The sequence below is a fragment of the Tamandua tetradactyla genome, chromosome 1, assembly GCF_023851605.1.
Source record: "Tamandua tetradactyla isolate mTamTet1 chromosome 1, mTamTet1.pri, whole genome shotgun sequence".
NCBI lineage: Eukaryota > Metazoa > Chordata > Mammalia > Pilosa > Myrmecophagidae > Tamandua > Tamandua tetradactyla.
Window position 1 is genome coordinate 216,062,851 of NC_135327.1, and position 24,900 is coordinate 216,087,750.

General features: G+C 35.7%; 1 protein-coding gene across 20 annotated transcripts in view; it reads right to left on the reverse strand.

Moving 5' to 3' along the window:
* Nucleotides 1-24,900, reverse strand: part of CREM (cAMP responsive element modulator) — an 85,513-nt gene that overhangs the window by 39,224 nt on the left and 21,389 nt on the right. For 13 of the 20 annotated variants that reach the window (XM_077151985.1, XM_077151977.1, XM_077151942.1 and 10 more), the window contains one exon: nt 13,708-13,831. In XM_077151985.1, the coding sequence (XP_077008100.1) occupies nt 13,708-13,831 (124 nt within the window). Of the gene's footprint in view, nt 1-1,719; nt 2,012-9,643; nt 9,699-13,707; nt 13,832-14,906; nt 15,007-15,031; nt 15,089-24,900 lie in introns of those variants that run through there. The other 7 variants (XM_077151980.1, XM_077151959.1, XM_077151948.1 and 4 more) reach the window with 6 other exon arrangements.

Consider the following 24,900-nt stretch of genomic DNA (forward strand, 5'->3'; position numbering starts at 1 on the left):
CATTAGAGAAATGCAAATCAAAACCACAATGAGATATTATCTCACACCCACCAGAATGGCCATTATCAACAAAACAGAAAATGACAAGTGCTGGAGAGGATGCGGAGAAAGAGGCACACTTATCCACTGTTGGTGGGAATGTCAAATGGTGCAACCACTGTGGAAGGCAGTTTGGCGGTTCCTCAAAAAGCTGAATATAGAATTGCCATACGACCCAGCAATACCATTGCTAGTTATCTACTCAAAGGACTTAAGGGCAAAGACACAAATGGACATTTGCACACCAATGTTTATAGCAGCATTATTTATAATTGCAAAGAGATGGAAACAGCCAAAATGTCCATCAACAGACGAATGGCTAAACAAACTGTGGTATATACATATGATGGAATATTATGCAGCTTTAAGACAGAATAAACTTATGAAAGATGTAATAACATGGATGGACCTAGAGAACATTATGCTGAGTGAGACTAGTCAAAAACTAAAGGACAAGTACTGTATGGTCCCACTGATGTGAACCGACATTAGAAAATAAACTTGGAATATGTCATTGGTAACAGAGACCATCAGGAGTTAGAAACAGGGTAAGATAATGGGTAATTGGAGCTGAAGGGATACAGACTATACAACAGGACTAGATACAAAAACTCAAAAATGGACAGCACAATACTACCTAATTGTAATGATGTTAAAACACTGAATGAAGCTGCATCTGAGCTATAGTCTTTTTTGTTTGTTTGTTTGTTTGTTTATATATATTTTTTGTATTTTTTTCTATAGTATCATTTTATTTCTTTTTCTGTTGTCTTGCTATTTCTTTTTCTAAATCGATGCAAATGTACTAAGAAATGATGATCATACATCTATGTGATGATATTAAGAATTACTGATTGCATATGTAGAATGGAATGATTTCTAAATGTTACGTTAGTTAATTTGTTTTTTAACTAATTAAAAAAAAAAGCTGTTCTATTTCTGGTATACTGCTTTCAGGTGGCTAGTAAATTAGAACAGGCTCTAAAGCTCTGGAAACAGAGAAGAATTAACTCAAGAATTAGTATCTTCCTAAAAGATACCACTCTTACTGAAGACAAACAAGTGCATTTGAACTAAAATATGCCTATTACAGGAACAAATAGAGAAGAGAAATCTGTATTATAAATATCAAATCTTCGTTCTGAGACTTTTTATTTATAAAAGCAAAAATCTCATGGAAACAAGTCATATTTATGAATTGAACTCATTACTTTATTCACTCTATAAATAATTTACTGGATGCCCATCCTGTGGGCCAGTCTAGACAGTGGAGAAAGAGCAGTGAACAAGAAAAATCTCTGCCCTCCTAGATCAGAGAGGGACAAAAAAATAGGTGAAGAAAAAAACACATAATTTGGGGTGGTGCTCAGTTCTAAAAAAAAAAAAGGAAAGCTGGGTAAGGGACTAGAGTGATGGGGGCAGGGTTTGAGCAGGATGTGGAGTAAGACTAAGATATGCTTGTCAAGAGCTTCTCAAAGGGAAGTTTTGAGTAAAAAGTCTAAACAAAGAAAGGGAGAAAGTCACTGGAAGATCTAAGAGTATATTAATCACATCCAATAATCAAGTGAGCAGATGACCAAAAATTAAATTAAAAACACTGAATGGATGAATTTTATATTTTGTAATTTTTTTCTCTACTTTAAAAGTGTATACAATTAATTCATAGTAAACATAATTTACCTTTTTTTCCAGATCCCCTGAAGAATAGTCCTCTTCTATAGGATGTCTGAAACATAGATTATGCTGATGCCACCACATCCACTGAAAACCCCACTATCAACAATTGTTAATCTGAAGAATTGACCTAAGATGATGTAATTGGCAACCTTACTTGGCTTTGCAATTAAAAAAAAAAATCCTAATAATGACACTTAAAACTGGGAAAACCTCACAATGTTGTAACACAGCATTTGATTAGCACCTAGTAGACTAGCTCTAATCTGTAGCTAGGTTCCCTTAAGATGGGGTTTATGATGTCACAGTGCTGCTGCAAATGTCACAGAGCTACTGGGTCTGCATTCAAGACAGTTAATAAAGGATGAAAAAACTGTGGTGGCTTCACAATACAGCAGATGGGTCTATTAACTAAAATCATATCTCTATATTACCTGGTTCAATTTCAAGGACTACCATGAAAATCCACTAAAATCTAAGCAAGGAGCTGGAAAGCTATCCAATTTTGGTGTATTAAAAGACAGGATCCTCGAATGTGTATTTCTTCTAAGGAAAAAAAATAGTATTTAAAGAATATTTCAAATATTTTAAGATAGAAGACAGCAAAATAAGATTATGATTATGAACATTGAATAAAGATGTAAAATATTTCACTTCAATTTTTTTAAAACTCTTATTTAGTTGTGCTAATGGAAGACAGATACAAAATGAAAAATGTAAAGCAGATCCTCATTTTAACCAGTCTTTGGTGTCTGCCTTTCTCATTATTTGTTTTTTTAAATAGTTTGACCAACAAATTGCAAAATCAACAGAGTTAAAGTTTACTTAATTTTACCTTGAGAACACCAATTGAAAATACTTGCTGATAACACAGTGTGCCAAGTAAGACTAATATTTTATTTTAAATCTCCTACTATAATTCTCAACAGAATTAGACATAAAATACCACTGCCTCAACTCCTTTTTAAGTATGAAGGACATAAATCAATACTGAGAACTATAATCTAGATGAAACAAGAAGGGGAAAGAGGATCAGTTTCTAGTACTATATAAATGACTAAATTTCTATGCCCCTTAAAAAAAAGTCACCTCTTGAAAGCAAAGCAAATATCAGAATTGAGTCATTCTTAATTATATAGAGGTATGAAAAATTCTATTTTGATAATGTTTCCAGATGGTAGTGATGATCATTTGAGAACAAACTGAAATTAGGGGCTCTTTCGTGAAAACTTCATGCTAAGCAAAATAAGCCAGACACAAAAGGCCAAATACTGTATGATTCCACTTACATGAAATATCTAGAATAAGCAAACTCATAGAAACAGAGAGCAGATTAGAGATTACCAGCGATGTGGGGGGACTGAGGAGGTAAATGAGAAGTCATTGCTTATCAGGCTGATGAAAAAGTTTTAATAATGGAAGGTGGTTGTGGTAGCACAACACTGTAGAAGTAAGGAAGGCCACTGAATTGTACAATCAAAATGGTTAAAATGGCAAATTTTGTGCTTTATATATATAAACACAATTTTTTAAAAATAGGAACTTTTTATTCTTTGAAAAACAATGCTCTTTCCTATGTTTATAGAGCTTGAATTTCCTATATATAATAGTTGGAGCATGATTTTATATTCAAACCAATAAGAGATATATTTTATTATATCTTTAAAAAGTACTATGGCAATGAATATGATCTTCATAGAAGTCAAAATTCTTTTAGCCCTAGAACTTTTAAAAATTATCTTGTAATTGATTTCAGTAAGATTGAAACTGATCACAATTTACTAGCTAAAGGCATTTTAAAGCAATAAATGCACATAAAAAAGATGCAATAAGATCCTGAGGAGAAAAGACATTTAACCAACCAATCATCTTATAAGGGAGAAATAGTGGATATTAAAATTGCTCTTAAAAATAATATAGACCATTTCAAATAATGAACAGGAAATGAACATGCCAAAGCCAGCAACACAGGATGAATGCATAAAACCACTGATTACAAAACCTTATGTTAATCTTTATTTTTGACTAAATCACTCTTCATAGGAACTTCTAAGAAGCAGTCCAACTAACTGATTTGAATTGTTCCATCTAATTTCTTTCATCAATCGCTTGGTATAACTACTAAAGAGCACTGACAACCTTAAAAACTGCAATAATGATGGCCCTAAATTTGGTGGACATGACAATTAGCTGGCTATTCTCCAGGAAAACATCTCAACAAAATTGATTTTACTTAATGGTAAAGAGACTGATTTCCTCATCCTTTTATAAGATGTAATTCTAAAGCTCCTGGCCCCAGAATTTCAGTTCATCAGATAGAATGGCTATTGGCATCAGGAATTATTTGGAAGCAATTATTAAAGCATAAAAATTGGTAACATGGGTGGGCCAGGGTGGTCCAGCAGGCAGAGTTCTCACCTGCCACGCTGGAGACCCAGTTTCGATTCCCGGTGCCTGCTCATGCAAAAAAAAAAAAGGGTAACATTTAAATTTTATATGCTCTTCACACTCTAAAGGTCAGAAGTTGAATTTGGATGTATCTTATCTGCCATTAAATAATAAAGGAAATGAAAGAGCAACAGTATAGTACACACACACACATACATACACATACATCTATTGTATATATACTAGGTGTACAGTACTGTATATGCTACTGTATATGTAAAAAGTTTATCTATACACATACATATATAATATTATATAGTAACTACACACATATGGCATACCTTTATTGTCGTTATTTGCTAACTATAGATTTTTTCTAGATGATGCCCTCTAAAATCGTCTGGTTCAACACTGAGTACCTGTGTATTACAGGTAATCAGTGGTGGAGCGGTTATTAAAATCTAAAACAGATTGCCCAGGACTCTGCCTTTTACTAGCTATGCAAGTTAGCAGAGACAAGTTATTCCACTTCTCTAAATCTCATTTTCCTTTACTGCAAATGAAAATGAAAACAGCACATTCCTCACAGGATTGTCAAAAGAATTGAGTCAAGATTTGTAAAGCACTTAGAACAGTGTCTGGCATAAAGTGAGTGCTCAATAAATTATCACTTCAGCTATTTTATTCTTGCTACATTTCATTTAAATTATTTCGGTCAAGAAGGTAGAGCTTGAACACAGGAAGTACACAGAACCTTGAGTAGCACATGAGATTTTGTTGGTTTGTCCAGAGTGATGCCCTGATAAATCCCAGAGTGATTTGATCAGTGAATAAAAAAGTATTTGCAAAGTCCCCTTCGGGGAAGGTTGAGAACAGGGGAAAATTCAACTTCCCTGAGCTGAATTCTTGATATTCTCACAAGCAGTGTGGACAACCAAAGCTATAGGCTGAGCCCCTAGTTTTGGGGTTTGTTCATATGAAACTTAACCCCACAGGGGATAGGTCAAGCCTACTTAAAATTAGATCTAAGAGTTACCCCCAAGAGAACCTCTTTTTTGCTTAGATGTGGCCTCTCTCTCCAGCCAACACAACAAGCAAACTCATCATTCTTCCCCTGTCTACGTGGGACATGACTCCCACGGGTGTGGACCTTCCTGGCAATGTGGGACAGAAATCCTAGAATGAGCTGAGACTCAGCATCAAGGGATTGAGAAAACCTTCTCCACCAAAAGGGGGAAGAGTGAAATGAAACAAATGTCAATGGCTGAGAGATTCCAAACTGAGTCCAGAGGTTATCCTGGAGGCTATTCTTATGCATTAAATAGATAGCACCTTTTTAGTTAAGGTGTAATGGAGAGGCTGGAGGGAACTGCCTGAAAATGTAGCGCTGTGTTCCAGTAGCCATGTTTCTTGATGATGACTGTATGATGATATAGCTTTCACAATGTGTCTGTGTGACTGTGAAAACCTTGTGTCTGATGCTCCTTTTATCTACCTTGTCAACAGATGAGTAGAACATATGGAACAAAAATAAATAATAGGGGGAACAAATGTTAAAATAAATTTAGTTTGAAATGCTAGTGATCAATGAAAGGTAGGGGTAAGGGGTATGTATGGTATGTATAATTTTTTTTTCTGTTTTCGTTTTATTTTTCTGCTGTCTTTTTATTTCTTTTTCTGAATTGATGCAAATATTCTGGGAAATGATCATGATGATGAATATGCAACTATGTGACGATACTATGAATTACTGATTATATACGTAGAACGGAATGAGCATATGTTAAGAATGTTTGTGTTTCTTTCTTGTATTTTTTTTTTAATTTAAAAATTAATAATAAAAAAAAAATGACACAGGTGCCCTGGAGAATAAACAGCTAGGTGGTTCCTCAAAAGATTAAACCTGTAATTACCATGTGATATGGTAACTCAACTCCTAAATATATTCCCAAAAGAAATGAAAACAAGGACTCAACCAGAGACTTTTATACCAATATTCATAATAGCATTATTCACAATAGGTAAAAAGTGGAAGCAATTCAAGTGTCCAACAACAGATGAACAGAAAAACAAAATGTGATATAACAATACATGGAATATCATTCAGCCATAAAAAGAAATGAAGTTCTGACATATGCTACAATCTGGATGAATGTGAAGACATCAAGTTGAATGAAATAAGCCAGATGTAAAAAGGCAAATATTATATGGTTTCACGTATATGAAACATCTACAATAGGTAAATTCATAGAGACACAAAGTAGATTAAAGATTACCAAGGGCTGTGGCAGAGAGGAGTTAACACTTAACAGGCATTAGAGTTTCTGTTTGGGGTGATGACAGTTTTGGTCATAGACGCTGGTACTGGTAGGATAACACTATAAATGTAATCGATGTCACTTAATTATACACTTAAAATGGTTAAAATGGCAAACTGTATATTTTATATGTTACCACAATAAAAAATAAAATTTTAAATCAAAACAAAAACTGAACTGGTAGCAAAACATGGCCAGACCAAATTGCATCAGGTTTTTTGGTTTTAGTCCAATGGTCAGAGTTCACAGGCAGCAAAGTCTAAGAGCTTAGTTTCTAAAAAACATTATAATATAATTTGGTCTTACCAAGAAATTTGAACCTCAGTAATAAATTACATTTCAGATTTTCAGAACTAAAATGGCATGTAGGAACTTTTGCAATATTCTGAAATATCTGAAAGAAATCCAAAGTACCAAAATTTAGGAGCATAAACATATGATTTTTAGTAAATTCATGGCCATATAACAGAACTCTGCTTATAAAACAACTATACATTAGCTTCTCTTTTCTAAGCATTCTGGAGGCTTACTAAGTATAGTAAACAGATTCATGTCACTTTAGAATGGATTCTTAACACAACATTTTCTAAAACTAGCATAAGTCATTTCATTTTAAAGCCCCATCTTAAGTTTGAGGCAGATTATGGTAATGATAAAAGCAAACATTTATTGTTCACAGACCACATGCCCAATTACTGTGTGTGTGCTTCACTTATTTAAATGATGAAATCATTTCCATTTTTTTAAAAGAAAGTGAAAAGCAAAGATCAATCTTAATATATAAAGCCACATATAAGAATTAAGAAAATAACTTTGTGTCACAAGTATTAAAATATAATTCCAAAAACAGTGCTCTACCCCACTACTTTTAAGTAAATAAACTGCAAATTTGGTTCAAATTAAGTGGGCAGGTACAAATTAGGACTCTTTTTCCTTATACCAAGTATGAAGCAGTAAACAAAACACTTAGAAAAGATAAAACTATAAAGCTCTAACGGCAAACCAATTTACATTGGCAGCACCTACCATGATATATATAACATTTCTCATATTGACTATATAGCTAAAATAAAGAGGTCTACTTCTGAATAGAACATACCTTTTGAAAGGCAAGTGTTTTTCATCTTTGTCTGATGTTGCCTCTAATTCACACACTCAATACCATAACCAGGTTTTTCTCTCCTATTCCTTTCTGGCAAACCATTAGAGTTTCATCTCTCATAGGGCTTGGGAAAATGACATTTCCTAAGAGCAGTATTAAGTGGCTGTCACCACAATTATACAACAAAGTAGAAATTTCCCAAAGGCTCTGTATTTTCCAAATGCAATTCCTTTATCAGTTTGGGATTTACAAAGACTTAAATAACAAAGGAAAAAACTAAGGCAAAGACAAACCCCAACCAACATCATTCCTGGTAACCCTGAAAAAACACCCAGGGCTCTATCTGAGATCCTACAAAAGCTGGACGCACTAAGTTTACTTTTCAGAAACCAATAACCTACAGATGGTTCCAAGGCTAGATAAGTCATGAAACCCAGAGGTACCAGTATCTTCAAGAACATCAATCAGTTCCATCCCCCATCCCGTGTTGTCGACACCCCTCTTCAACACATAAAAAGTTAGAATAGGCATAACCCAAATATCTGTAAAGATTGAGAGAAGGATAAAAGGAGAAGGAGGAGTTATAACAGAAAAGTTAGGATTTAACAAATGAACATGACCACTGAATCACTATCTTGATATTTCTCTTTAGTCTCTAGTGTCTTGGAGCAGCTAGAAGGAGAATCTGAAATTGTGGAACTGTAACCCATACCAAAATTTGAAATCTGTTCTATAACTACTTGTTATAATGTACTTTGAAATGTATTTTTTTGTATATATGCTATATTTCACAATAAAAATTATTTAAAAAAAAAAAGATATCCTTTGACCCCCTCCCAAAAAATTAAGGCAAAGAAAATAATCTCTGAAACTTAACCGAAAAAACAACTACAAAAATTAAATGTTGTCTTTTCAAATTTCAGTGTCTAGCCTACTCTCTTATTAATAAAATCATAAGAATAAAAAGAACTGTGCTATAGTCTTATTTTCTCATTCCTGCTAGTAACATGCTACCCATTACCAAAACTAAGAAGGGGGGCTCAAACACTAAACTAGAAGCACCCATATCTCATAAACAATTATAACAATTCACAAAGAAATCTTTAAACATTTCTCAAACACTAAAACAACTTAGTATGCACTTCTTTCTGATTATACGAAAAGAAGTACAATTTTTTTTTTCTGAAATTTGACTCATACTGCTTTATATCTATTAAAATTATCCTGGAAACATCAAAATTTATTCAAACAAAGTACTATTATCTTTAATACACTGATTGGGATGAAAATATAAGTGTATTCTAAAATAAAAAACTAACATTAAAAGAAATCTATTAGCTACTATATACAAAATTATCAAAATATATCTATGTAATAAATTCTGGTTCAAACTGAACAAAAATGTCACCAGTATTAACAGTTCACAAATTACTTTTATTTATGGTCCTCCGGCCTCAAATTACATTCAAGAATGAATTACATCTCAAAGCAATAGATTTTATTGAATTGGCTGACTTAAAGGTCAGCATATAATGCAGAATTTGCATTTACTGCAAAAAATTCACTTTTACTTTTTCTTCCAACTTTTATTTATTTTTATATAAAATTCTAAATTAATACAAACAATAAACAATGAAATAAAGGTGATGAAAAAGAGTGAAAGGGGTAAAAATACATAAAAATACAACAGAGGGAAAGTTAACAGTAAAATAGAAATTTTTCTTTCAAAAATCTTAAGAGGAACATTTTTCTCCTTCAATAATAGTTCTTCAACCCGGGGAATCATCATACTGAAGTTTTAAGACCAGCACTCAATTAAACATTGAGCTTAAACTAGATCTATTTATTGAGAACAAATATACCATATCAATCTGCTAACACGATAAAGACTATTTTTAATATACAAATATAATGCTACTGATCCAATATCAAGAGTAAATGTTGATTAAGTTCTTGTTTTCTGATAACCATCTACTGAAGACCAAGAAGATGAATTTTTGGCTCATATGGCTAAAACAATGATAAATGCCATTCCAACTTTCCACCAGATTGAAATAGAAAATTTACAACTCGCATATTAAAATACAACATTTTCAAGTATCCCTGCTTAAATTATTCTTACTTCAATTCCCCACTGCATGCCAGGCCTGCTTCATTCTGAAGTATCTCTTTACACACTGTAAGAATTTAGGAGGAAAAGGTTAAGAAAGAAGATAAGCAGAGCATAATTTTGGAACATTCCCTAGTGGCTCTTTGCCTCCCTAGAGTCTTTTTCTTTCCATTAATACAGAGGTCCTCAAAAGGTGAAATTTTATATTAGAACACATTCTCTCTGGGCAGTATGCTGGCCCTGATGATCTCCAGAGTTTCCTGCCAACTCTGTGACTTCTGGGATGCACGTTTCTTTTATCTTTGCCAAAACTTTGAGAACTGGCCATTTATAAAGAAGAGTTATTTAGCTTTCATAGTTGACGTGTCATTCTCAGGGCCTGCTGACCTCATCAGCAGCTATAACAAACTGTGCTTCAGAAAGCCAGTTTTAAAGCATCCTTTCCAGGGGCTCCATCTGGATTACCTCGCCCACTTAGATCTTCATGGCAGCATTCTAAATTCCCAAGAGACTTGGAGCAAGAAAAGTTCAGGGTGTCATCACTGTTGCTTTCAAAGTAGATCACGCATTTGTGAGACAAATGGGGAATCATGAAGATGGACTGCATACTGTATGAAGGAATTGCTGGTGATTTTGTTAGGCATAATGACATTTAGTTATATAAAAATGTCCATCATATTTTTAAAGCTGCATACCCAGAAGTAAGTAGGAGTAAAATAACATGATATCTGAGATCTGCTGAGCTGCTTAAAATACTCTAACAAAAAGGAGGAAAAAAAAAGATGAGAAGTGCTAAAAGATCTTGGTAATTGTTAAGTTTATATATATGTGCGATCTTTAGACTACTCTTATATATGCTTGAAATTTTTATAAGAAAAGAATGTTTTTAATGGTAATTTCCCATTACCCATTTAAGGCTGTATTATTGCAAAGGCTCCTAGTCTAACTATTTTGAAGCTATTTACATATGTTTTGGAATTTTCGGGGGGTAGTTCTTGCTTTGTTTTGTTTTGGGCTTTTCACCATTTTGGTTTCTGGAATGGGTTTCTCTCCAGGCTTCGTTATTTAAAATACTCTCCAATTTATCACCAAGAGTTTTTCCAGAGACTTAAATCTGGGGAGAGAAGAGTGGAGCATGGGGTGGAATCCAGTTGTTACATACCAAACACATACACTTAACAAACAAGATGCTAACTTCAATTAAAAATAACTCGGGCAAGAAGGAAGCTAAGTCAATATGTAACCCTCAATTATTTGCTACTTTAGGATTTGTTAATGGCAACTCATGCTTTCAACTTCTGACATTATGGCCACTGCGAGTTCTATTTTCTTTCAAATACAGATAGAAGGAAAAAGCTCCATTATCCATTCCAACCTGGGAATTTATAAACTAGAAAAACTGAAAGTTTAAAATCCCAGGCCTCCTTTAGTATACCACTGCCTCCCCTCACTCATCAGCAGAACAGAGGCCCGACGGCAAAGAGCTAGCTCAACAGTTTTCAGTTCTTTCTAAATGAGATGATATTCAGAGTAAATTTGACTATTTTGCAAAGTTCTGCAGGGCCTTCAAAATTAGTAATATCAACGACCACCGGATGCAAAGGATCAAACTGACCGAATCTTGTGGTCACACTTTTTTGCTCCCACGCTGTTTAATAATAATTGGACTGTGTAATTTAGAAATTGTTCTTAACTAAAGCATCTGTAAATTGCACTTAACTAAAGTTCTTAACTAAAGCAGCTTGTTTTCCTAATTCTTCTAGAAATAAAACATTGTATAATAATGAATCTTCACAAATGACAGCTGCAGGCAAAGGAATTAGGTTCAGAAATTTTTAGCTGCCAAGAATTGTGTCCTAAGTCTTTGAAAACTAATGATGCATGCGTGGCATAGAGGATAATCCTTAGCCAAAACAATGTATGAATCAGAATGCAGATTACTTCTTAATTTTTTTGAGTTTCTAGTACATGGAAGATATAAAAACACAGTTTTTCTTCCATGAAATATTTCAAATATACAGAAAATAGCAAATACATGAACTCATTTTCCAGATTTACTAAATAAAAACACTGGACATATTTGAGATTCTTAAAGAAGCATAATAAATGTATAATCCATGAGCTTTTTAAACTTAGTTCCTTGATTCAGCCTTTTCACAAGTTTCTATCTCCCCCTCTATCTCCCACAAGTTTCAAACATTGTCAAATCTTCTACACCCCAGTTCTCACTCCTTTCCCTTACGTACCCATCTTCCTCTATTATATCACAGACAAATTTCTTGAAAAATCTGTACTTTCAATTTCTACTTCCTCTCTGCTTATTTATTCTCCAACCTACTAAAACTTGGTTTCTGTTCACTGGACTCCTTCCTATCCAATTCCAAGACCTCATAAACCTAGCCTCCTGCTGGGAGAAAAAGGCCTGTGTGGAAGAAATCTGGGAGTCCATAGCTAAAGGGGAAGAAGGGGAAGCAGTAGGAAAAAGATTTGTTTTCATCTACAACTGTAGAAAGTAAGGTAGAATTGGAGACCAGGAATTACAGTTATAAAAACTCTGGATGATTCTAAATTCATGAAGATATATTATATGCTTTCTATTCTATTATTCTATTTCATTCTATTCAATTCTATTCATACAGAAAAAAAGACTAAATATATACACTAAATGTTAATGATGAAATCTGGTCTAAAGATTATGGATTGTTTTTATTTTGTTTTGTTTAATATGCATTTTGTAAATTTTCTATAATGAACCTGCATTTTTTAAAATAAAAAAGGTTGTTTTTATTTTTTAAAAGCAAAAGGACTATATGCCTGTCTTCCTGGGTAATGAAGAAAGGAGTTGCCAGGGAGATGCAACCCCTCAGGGAATACTTTCAAGAAGAAAACCTCCGGGGAGGGAGTGGGAGTTGGCAACTTGAAAGAGGAAAACAAAGTAGGCTGAGTCCATGAGTCTCAGGAAAGAAGAGATCCCTCAGGAACCAGTCTGGTTCCATCTAATCAAAGAAAGGTTCTAGAGTTCTTCCTGGGCCTGCTGGTCAGTCATCGAGTCTTTCTCATTCTCCCTTTAAAATACTGCTTGAACACTCTATCCTCCATACGGCTACTAGTGTTCTAAACACAGTGAGTATTTGAAACTATTTAGAGTATCCCACTGACCAAAGGGTACTCTAAACTCTAAAATGTCTACAATACCCTGCTGAGCTTTCCAGTCCAACTTCCACTTAGACTCAAGCCAGTAGTTCCCTGATCACCCAACAAACACTCTTGCTTTTGCCTCTCTACTATTATCCACCTTGGCAAACTCCTCCTCTTTAGTTCTAGTCTGACTGAAGAATCCTCGGTAAAGCACTCCTAGTAAACTGGTTGCCCCTCCTTTGTACTCGTTAGTCATTTTGTACAAAATATTTTATAGCATTTATTATGCTGCTGAAATTACTGTTAAAATACCTACCACACTAAACCAGGAGATATTTGAGGCCAAAAACTACATATCCCCATGCATCTAGAACACTGCTGGCACACAGGAGTTACTCAATAAATGATGAATTAGTTAATAAATAAATATAGGTGTTTGTATTTATTAAATGTTTCTATAGATATCTCAGAAATAAATTTTAGGAGCTGAAAAACAGGAATTAACTCACACTGGTACTCTCTGAATGAAACCAATTCAAAGTTCAAGCTCTAACTAAAAAGAAAGTAAAGATTAAGCCAAATACACACTGGACAAATGGTAAGATTTCTGCCATCTTTAAAACTGAGAATATAGAACTCAATTAGTTTGGAATTACCAGCCCTCTCAAATAGCAATCTGAGGATCACACACGGTGGAAGGGTTTTTATTTATGCCTCCCATAGTAGTGGTGGTGGTGGTGGTACCTCAAAGTGTTAAAATGCGAGCATCATCAGAGTATATATCTTCTCTTCCGAATCAAGTGAGTAGAACGGTTTGGTAACTTGAGAATATAGGAAATTTAAAGATTAACTGCAAGAAAACAATATCTACACATAATTATCATTTCCATACATTTTAACTTTTATCAGTGCCTGCCTATTGCCTAAATTAAATTTACCTGAGCTATCATAGGAATTGAATTTTGACCAGTCTGAATCTGCATATGAGCAGATTTGCTCTCTGCCACAGAATCTGTTACATTTCCATCCTGCTGGGATTCAATTGTTTCCATGGTCATCTGTCTGAAAAGATAATAAAAAGGAAGAAGTATTAAGAGCCTACCTGAAATATTTCTGTTTTTATCTAGCTTTCTGATTTCATTTCTGACATCCAATTGTACTCTTATTTTTTTTTAAGAAGTAATTTCAGTAACAGAGTCAGAACTCTGCAAACTTAAGGTACCTTCTCTGCTCATTGGATATACATATACCAATGGATTACTACAAAATATTTTATGGGAATTAGCTTATTTTAAAAATAGCATTTAAAAACCTTATAATAATAAAGTCTCCTTGATAATTATTTTAAGCCCTCTTTTTAGTATGAATGTGTAACAAAATTAAATTTTTCATTTATTCAAATATACTCTATGACTTTTAAGGTCTAATATTCCTGCTTTATAATATGATATAGTATGCAAGAATTTCCCAAATGTATAAATGAAATGAATCATAATATAAAGATGTATGTTGCATTATCAACACCAAGGAGTTTCTGATAAACAAACCTTTCAAACAAATTGAATCACTCAGAGTTCACCACCTGTCCTGCCATTCCTCAATTACTTAGAGGAGAATCTGATTTTTCCAGGAAAACATTTTATGATTTTAGTTCACCTGTGAATTCAATTAAGTTAATGATTTCTATGTGGAGTCTTTCTAGATAGAAGGAATATCATATTACAGTAAATTTCATCCTAGTGAGAAAAAATATAAAAATGCAAACAATAAATTAAATGAAACAAATTAAATTTTGACAACTTTACTTATGGGAACCACTCTCTGTTATACATCTTTCTACTCATCATTAATATGTAGATTTTTTTTCACCTTAGCAGTCTAAATATGTGTATAAAATGTATGCAGGCCACTGAGAATTTTGGATTAAAATATCCAAACCTTTGTCCCAGATTTCACTTAATACCTTCTTTTGCATGTCAACAGCCATCATCTGAATCCAAGCCTCTCATTCTCCAACCTGTCTGCTGTAAGCTACACTATACCCAGGGTTACAGCTCACTTTTCAAAGTCACTTCATGTTTAAAAGTAACCATGGCAACTTAGAACAATTACACCAACATAAAAACCTATAGCCTACCGTGGCAAAATGTCCTTCCTTCGATATTCCTCAATTCCTCTCTTTTTTCTTACTTCCCAGCATGACCTCTCCAATTCTAAGTAAATAAATATGGGTCCTCACCATGCAGACATGCTAATTCCTACCTTTCCACTTCTGATTAGGTGAGAAATTCCCAAAGAGAAGACCTCAAGAAATTAGTTCTGCAGGATATGAAAAGGTAAAGGGGAAAGAACATTTGGTTAAAATTTTTAAATAGCATGGATTAAAAGGTTTCTTTATCATCAGACTTCTCTGAAGCTTGAATGTGCTAGTACGCCTTGAAACAGGTAGAGGTTGTAGATAAAATATGCAGCATTTTCCAAAGGTATTTGATCAAAAAATCACACAAAGCATGTCTGAGCACTAGTGTTTGGGAAACAACTTCAGAAATTTTCTTCTCAATCAATCAAAGTCTTACTTTTTCTTTCTTTTTTTTTTTTTTGGCATGGACAGGCACCAGGATTCGAACCCAGGTCTCTGGCATGGCAGGTGAGAACTCTGCTACTGAGCCTCCGCTGCCCACCCAAACTCTTACTTTTTAACAAGTAAATCCAAGTGGTTCCAAATGTACAGTAATATTAGAGAACCACTTAGCTTATTGGTAGATTCTATCAAGTAGACAAGTAATGAACACAATTAACAATAAAGTAACTCCTTAAATTGCATGAAAGATGTTATATATAAAACATAGGAGAGAATAATTAAGTCTGACTGAGAGTGGGGCCATATGTGTTGTGCACTGAAGAGGAGTAGGACTTCTAACAGGTAGTAAAGCAAAGGATTATGAGAAGAAAGCACAGAGTATGTTCCGGGAACAGAATAGGTGAGTGGAATAGAGGATTTGGCCAAGAGGTGGTTGAGAGGCATAGTAGAACAGGCAGAAGTGGAGCTGAAAAGGTTGGATGGAGTCACATTAAAATAGATTTTAGTACTATAGAAAGAAAGAATTTCCACCTCACTTAGATGCTTCCTCTATTCTAGGTCCTTCGGTGTTTGTAGAGCTAATCTACATTGTATAAAATTTCATCTATTTGATATTAACAAGGAATTGAACCAAGAATTAGACAAGAACCAAAAGTTACCTGTTAATAGTAAAAACAAATGCCCAAAACCCATAAACAAAAACTGTTAAAACAAAGAGAACTTGGTCCATATTTTAAATCCATTTATTTTTATTTCAAACACAATTCTTATGTATCTGACTTCTAAAATATTGGATAAAAGAAGTGCAAATTGGCAATGAAAGGGGGAAATTTAATGTATAAGCACAAGAATTCCAGGGACTTCCGGGAATATGGCAGATTAGAGTAGGCAGGATTCACCCCCTGCTCCATCAGACAAAAAAAAAGGAGAAGGGGAAAAAATGACCAGGAATGCAGAACCAGGAGGTGAGTGATCAAAGAGGGTTTCCAATATTTCATAGGGAGGAGAGAGGCTGGGAGATTGGGATGGGAAGAGCAGAGTGAGTCTGATCGGCTGTGATCCCCACCTGGGGTAGGAGGAGGGTGCACAGGGAAGTGAGGAACTGAGGAAACTGACTGCCTCTCTGCTTCTGCCTGCCCTAGCTACTAGCTGGGGAAAAAACCCTGAGCGGCTCACAGCTGACAGTGCCTGTGGGGAACCTGGAGGTGTGCCTAGCTGTCTACCTAAAAAGCCACAACCCCAGTCACTGTAAATGGCCAACCTGTCAGGCACGGTGAATGGCAGGTGCCGGTGAATGGCAGGTGCCGGATGCTACAGATCAGCTGCTTCCCCAGGCGCTGTAATTGGATCCCTGTCCTGCTGCTGCACAGAAGGGATGGTGGAACCCACCATCATCCCACCTAGCCACTGCATTTGGGGAGGGGCAGCCTGAGGGGAGGAGGTGCCTCAGGTGTACCATGGACTTGGAAGAAGCAGTAAGTACAATCTGGCAAGCTCCCAATCAGCCTAGGGTTTTCTTAAAATACATGTTTTTCTGTATTTTAAAATTAGTATTATTATTTATATATTTTTATAGATTTTTTTTACTTCTTACTTTATAGATATAAAATATGTATACATATATAAATAAAATTATATATATATGTATATACATATAATTTTCTCTCCCTTCAGTGGGTACCAGTCTGAGTTCATTCCCAATATATCTTGGGGTGTCTCCTGCTGACTTTGGGGCCTACTACTGCTGAGGTATGTCTTCTTTTTAATACATATTTTTTTATTTCATTAACTTTTTCAGAGGGTGCATAGGATGGGAATTGAGCCTGGGTCTCCCACATAGAAGGTGGGCATTCTACTACTGAAATAACTATGTTCCCTTGTTTAGATTTTAACAGACCCTCAAATAGAATTGTACCCCCATATGAGATTTGGGCCTTGGTTTAGTAGGAAATTACTGACAAACCAAGTGCAAAAGTGAACCTTCAGTGTAAAACCAAGTAAATACAAAATTTTACACAAGCAGAATAACCTTTTAAGATAATCAAATGCCCCAAACACAATAGAAAATCACAAAGCACATGAAGGTCCAAGCAGAAAGGGCCCAGCCAAATGACCAAATCAAAACACTGGCAGGTACACAAATACGGAACTACTCAAAGATATTTCTAAAGAAATAAAGGATATCAGGAAGACAAGATAAGAGCATAAAGAAGAATTCAAACAGAAAAATGGCATATCTCAAAGATGAAAGACACATTAGTCCAAATTAGAAATATACTAGAAATACATGATAGCAGATCTGAAGAAAGAAGAGTAAGTTAGAAGACAGAACAATTGGACTACAGTGCACAAAAGAACAAATGGCAAGAAAGATGGAAAAATGGAACCATATTTTAGGGAAATGATAGAAACAAAAAGGCACCCAACTATAAGACTCATTGGTGCCCCAGAAGAACAGAAGAGTAAAGGGCTGGAAAGGTTAGCTGAAGATATAATCGGGAAAAACATCTTTGGATTTATGTCTTACAGAAGACATAAATGTGCAAATCAAAGATGCCCAACAAACCCCAAATAGAATAAATCCAAATACCCCTACTTCAAGACACACAGTAATCAAACTGTCAAAGGAAGTCCTAGGAAGGACTAGGAAGACTAGGAAGTCCTGAAAGCAGGACAAGAAAAGTGATTTATTACATACAAGGGAAAACACATAAGACTGAGTTCGAAAGAAAGAAGGCAGTGGTATGAGATAATTACAGTCCTGAATGAGAAAGGCTTCCAGCCAAGAATTCTTTATCCAGCCAAGTTGTCCTTCAAAATTGAGGGAGAGATTAAAATTTTCAAAGACAAGAGAGAACTAGATAACAAGACAACTGCCTTACAAGAAAGACTAAATGGAATCCTGTCAATTGAAAAAAAAAAGGACAGGAGAAGAATGTCTGGAGGAGGGCACAAAATTGAAGAGTACCAGTAAGAGTAATTTAAAGGATAAAGAGAGAGAGAGAGAGAGAGAGAGAGAGAGAGAGAGAGAGAGAGAGAGAGAGAGAAGAATATATAGAGATAGCAAATAAAAACTAAATGATAATATAGTAGATTTAAGAAATGCTTTTACAGTAATAACTCTGTACATTAACAGACTAAACTCACCAACTAAAAGGTACAGATTGGGGCGGCACAAGGGTAATTCAGTGGTATAATTCTCGTCTGCCATGCAGGAGACCCGGGTTCAATTCCTGGCCTGCGCACTTACCAAAAACAAACAAGCAAGCAAACAAAGAAAAAACAATCAAGCAAACAAAAATTCAACACATGGTGCTATAATATCGGGATACTCACATGGAAAAAGAACAAAATGTGACCCCAAGAATATAGCACACACACACACAAAAAGATACAGACTAGCAGAATGGATTAAAAAATATAAACCATCTACATGTTGTTTAAAAGAGACACATCTTAGACCCAAAAACACAAATAGAGTGAAAGTGAAAGGATGGAAAAAGATGTTCTATGCAAGCTATAACCAAAAGAAAGCAAAAGTAACTATACTAATATCAGATAAAATAGATTTTAAATGTGAAGATGTCATAAGGGTCAAACAAGGACACTACATAGTAATAAAAGGGAAAATTTACCAAAAGGAAATAACAATCATAAATGTTTAAGCTTCTAATCAAAGAGCTCTAAAGTACATGAGGCAAACATTGGCAAAACCAAAGGGAACTACAGACATTTCAACAAAAAAATCTGGGAGACTTCAACACACCACTCTCTTCTATAGTTAGAACAATCAGACAGAGGATCAACAAGGAAACAGAGAACCTAAACAGTATGATATACAAATTAGACCTAATAGATATATATAAATTATTATACCCCCAAACACTAGGATATACATTCTTCTCTAATGTACATGGAACAGTCTCTAGGATAGATCATATGCTGGGACACAAAATAAGTCTTTATAAATTTAACAAGATTAAAATTATCCAAAGTACTTTATCACAACGAAATGAAGCTCGAAATCAATAATCACCAAAGAATCAGAGCTTTCACAAATGTATGGAGATTAAACAACACACTCTGAAGTAATCAGTGGGCCAAAGAAGAAACTGTCAGAGAATTAGTAAATATCTGGAGAAAAATGATAATGAGAATACAACACATCAGAACTTATGGGATTCAGCAAACGTGGTGCTGAGAGGCATATTAATTGCCCTAAATGCCTATATTAAAAAATAAGAACGGGAGACTTCCTGGAAGATGGCGGCTTAGTAAGACGCGCGGATCTTAGTTTCTTCTCCAGGACACCTACTAGGGGAGTAGAAACGATACAGAAAGCGCCCAAAGCCACAACAGAGATAAAAAAGACAGCGTACCCCATCCTGGAACGGCTGGCTGGCTGAGAGAAGCAGCTCGGGTGAGATCGCCGAGGCGCGCGGGCCTTACCGGGCGGGGTGGCAAGCGGCCGGAGTTACTCCCTTTCCCCTTCCCGGGCCGGCTGGGAGAATTGGAGAGGTGGTCCCCTGAAACCAAGGCGGCTGGCGCCCACACCACGCGCAGCCCCCGGACCAACTGAGAGAATTGGATCGGAAACCCCCAGGCCGCGGAGAACGGTGACGGGTGCGGGAGGCCCCTTCCAAACCCGTGACTCCCGGGAAACGTGCACTCTCTCGGGCGGGCCGCTGCCGCTGGCGCCCTTCCGCCACGCTTGTTGCCCAGGGCCAACTAGGAAATTCGGACGGGCTCTTTCCCTGGCTGCGGCGACCAGCAACCCTCCCTGCGTTCGGACCCCGAGCCGGCTCAAGCTGCTTCGGCTAGCGAACCCCCAGGACGGCGAGAGTTTTCCAAAGTTTAAGGTCCCACAGCACCTTTTACTGGTGGGACCCGCAGACAAACATGTGCCACGAGCGCCACCTACTGGGCAGGATAAGAAAAACAGAACCAAGAGATTTCACAGAAAAATCTTCCAAACTTTTGGATCCAATACCCAGGGAAATCTGTCTAAATGCGCAGACGCCAACAGAAGATAACGGATCACGCTCAAATAATTGAAAATATGGCCCAGTCAAAGGAACAAACCAATAGTTCAAATGAGACACAGGAGCTGAGAAAACTAATGCTAAATATACGAACAGAAATGGAAAACCTCTTCAAAAACGAAATCGATAAATTGAGGGAGGACATGAAGAAGACATGGGCTGAACATAAAGAAGAAATAGAAAAACTGAAAAAGCAAATCACAGAACTTATGGAAGTGAAGGACAAAGTAGAAAAGATAGAAAAAACAATGGATACCTACAATGATAGATTCAAAGAGACAGGAGATAGAATTAGTGATTTGGAGGATGGAACATCTGAATTCCAAAAAGAAACAGAAACTATAGGGAAAAGAATGGAAAAATTTGAACAGGGTATCAGGGAACTCAAGGATAATATGAACCGCACAAATATACGTGTTGTGGGTGTCCCAGAAGGAGAAGAGAAGGGAAAAGGAGGAGAAAAACTAATGGAAGAAATTTTCACTGAAAATTTCCCAACTCTTATGAAAGACCTAAAATTACAGATCCAAGAAGTGCAGCGCACCCCAAAGAGATTAGACCCAAATAGGCGTTCTCCAAGACACTTACTAGTTAGAATGTCAGAGGTCAAAGAGAAAGAGAGGATCTTGAAAGCAGCAAGAGAAAAACAATCCATCACATACAAGGGAAACCCAATAAGACTATGTGTAGATTTCTCAGCAGAAACCATGGAGGCTAGAAGACAGTGGGATGATATATTTAAATTACTAAAAGAGAAAAACTGCCAACCAAGACTCCTATATCCAGAAAAATTGTCCTTCAAAAATGAGGGAGAAATTAAAACATTCTCAGACAAAAAGTCACTGAGAGAATTTGTGACCAAGAGACCAGCTCTGCAAGAAATACTAAAGGAAGCACTAGAGTCAGAACCAAAAAGACAGAAGAGAGAGGTATGGAGAAGAGTGTAGAAAGAAGGAAAGTCAGATATGATATATATATAATACAAAAGGCAAAATGGCAGAGGAAAATATTATCCAAACAGTAATAACACTAAATGTTAATGGACTGAATTCCCCAATCAAAAGACATAGATTGGCAGAATGGATTAAAAAACAGGATCCTTCTATATGCTGTCTACAGGAAACACATCTTAGACCCAAAGATAAACATAGGTTGAAAGTGAAAGGTTGGGAAAAGATATTTCATGCAAATAACAACCAGAAAATAGCAGGAGTGGCTATACTAATATCCAACAAGTTAGACTTCAAATGTAAAACAGTTAAAAGAGACAAAGAAGGACACTATATACTAATAAAAGGAACGATTAAACAAGAAGACATAACAATCATAAATATTTATGCACTGAACCAGAATGCCCCAAAATATGTGAGGAATACACTGCAAACACTGAAAAGGGAAATAGACACAAATACCATAATAGTTGGAGACTTCAATTCCCCACTCTCATCAATGGACAGAACATCTAGACAGAGGATCAATAAAGAAATAGAGAATCTGAATATTACCATAAATGAGCTAGACTTAACAGACATTTATAGGACATTACATCCCACAACAGCAGGATACACCTTTTTCTCAAGTGCTCATGGATCATTCTCAAAGATAGACCATATGCTGGGTCACAAAGCAAGTCTTAACAAATTTAAAAAGATTGAAATCATACACAACACTTTCTCGGATCATAAAGGAATGAAGTTGGAAATCAATAATAGGCAGAACGCCAGAAAATTCACAAATACCTGGAGGCTCAACAACACACTCTTAAACAACGAGTGGGTCAAAGAAGAAATTGCAAGAGAAATTAGTAAATACCTCGAGGCAAATGAAAATGAAAACACAACATATCAAAACTTATGGGATGCAGCAAAGGCAGTGCTAAGAGGGAAATTTATTGCCCTAAATGCCTATATCAGAAAAGAAGAAAAGGCAAAAATTCAGGAATTAACTGGCCACTTGGAAGAACTGGAGAAAGAACAGCAAACTAATCCCAAAGCAAGCAAAAGGAAAGAAATAACAAAGATCAGAGCAGAAATAAATGAAATTGAAAATATGAAAACAGTAGAGAAAATCAATAAGACCAGAAGTTGGTTCTATGAGAAAATCAATAAGATTGATGGGCCCCTATCAAGATTGACAAAAAGAAGAAGAGAGAGGATGCAAATAAATAAGATCAGAAATGGAAGAGGAGACATAACTACTGACCTCACAGAAATAAAGGAGGTAATAACAGGATACTATGAACAACTTTACGCTAATGAATACAACAATTTAGAGGAAATGGACGGGTTCCTGGAAAGACATGAACAACCAACTTTGACTCAAGAAGACATAGATGACCTCAACAAACCAATCACAAGTAAAGAAATTGAATCAGTCATTCAAAAGCTTCCTAAAAAGAAAAGTCCAGGACCAGATGGCTTCACATGTAAATTCTACCAAACGTTCCAGAAAGAATTAGTACCAATTCTCTTCAAACTCTTCAAAAAAATCGAAGTGGAGGGAAAACTACCTAATTCATTCTATGAAGCCAACATCACCCTCATACCAAAACCAGGCAAAGATATTACAAAAAAAGAAAACTACAGACCAATCTCTCTAATGAATACAGATGCAAAAATCCTCAATAAAATTCTAGCAAATCGTATCCAACAACACATTAAAAGAATTATACATCATGACCAAGTAGGATTCATCCCAGGTATGCAAGGATGGTTCAACATAAGAAAATCAATTAATGTAATACACCATATCAACAAATCAAAGCAGAAAAATCACATGATCATCTCAATTGATGCAGAGAAGGCATTCGACAAGATTCAACATCCTTTCCTGTTGAAAACACTTCAAAAGATAGGAATACAAGGGAACTTCCTTAAAATGATAGAGGGAATATATGAAAAACCCACAGCTAATATCATCCTCAATGGGGAAAAATTGAAAACTTTCCCCCTAAGATCAGGAACAAGACAAGGATGTCCACTATCACCACTATTATTCAACATTGTGTTGGAGGTTCTAGCCAGAGCAATTAGACAAGAAAAAGAAATACAAGGCATCAAAATTGGAAAGGAAGAAGTAAAACTATCACTGCTTGCAGACGATATGATACTATACGTTGAAAACCCGGAAAAATCCACAACAAAACTACTAGAGCTAATAAATGAGTACAGCAAAGTAGCAGGTTACAAGATCAACATTCAAAAATCTGTAGCATTTCTATACACTAGTAATGAACAAGCTGAGGGGGAAATCAAGAAACGAATCCCATTTACAATTGCAACTAAAAGAATAAAATACCTAGGAATAAATTTAACTAAAGAGACAAAAAACCTATATAAAGAAAACTACAAAAAACTGCTAAAAGAAATCACAGAAGACCTAAATAGATGGAAGGGCATACCGTGTTCATGGATTGGAAGACTAAATATAGTTAAGATGTCAATCCTACCTAAATTGATTTACAGATTCAATGCAATACCAATCAAAATCCCAACAACTTATTTTTCAGAAATAGAAAAACCAATAAGCAAATTTATCTGGAAGGGCAGGGTGCCCCGAATTGCTAAAAACATCTTGAGGGAAAAAAACGAAGCTGGAGGTCTCGTGCTGCCTGACTTTAAGGCATATTATGAAGCCACAGTGGTCAAAACAGCATGGTATTGGCATAAAGATAGATATATCGACCAATGGAATCGAATAGAGTGCTCAGATATAGACCCTCTCATCTATGGACATTTGATCTTTGATAAGGCAGTCAAGCCAACTCACCTGGGACAGAGCAGTCTCTTCAATAAATGGTGCCTAGAGAAGTGGATATCCATATGCAAAAGAATGAAAGAAGACCCATCTCTCACACCCTATACAAAAGTTAACTCAAAATGGATCAAAGATCTAAACATTAGGTCTAAGACCATAAAACAGTTAGAGGAAAATGTTGGGAGATATCTTATGGATCTTACAACTGGAGGCGGTTTTATGGACCTTAAACCTAAAGCAAGAGCACTGAAGAAGGAAATAAATAAATGGGAACTCCTCAAAATTAAACACTTTTGTGCATCAAAGAACCTCATCAAGAAAGTAGAAAGACAGCCTTCACAATGGGAGACAATATTTGGAAATGATATATCAGATAAAGGCCTAGTATCCAGAATTTATAAAGAGATTGTTCATCTCAACAACAAAAAGACAGCCAACCCAATTACAAAATGGGAAAAAGACTTGAACAGACACCTCTCAGAAGAGGAAATACGGATGGCCAAGAGGCACATGAAGAGATGCTCAATGTCCCTGGCCATTAGAGAAATGCAAATCAAAACCACAATGAGATATCATCTCACACCCACCAGAATGGCCATTATCAACAAAACAGAAAATGACAAGTGCTGGAGAGGATGCGGAGAAAGAGGCACACTTATCCACTGTTGGTGGGAATGTCAAAGGGTGCAACCACTGTGGAAGGCAGTTTGGCGGTTCCTCAAAAAGCTGAATATAGAATTGCCATACGACCC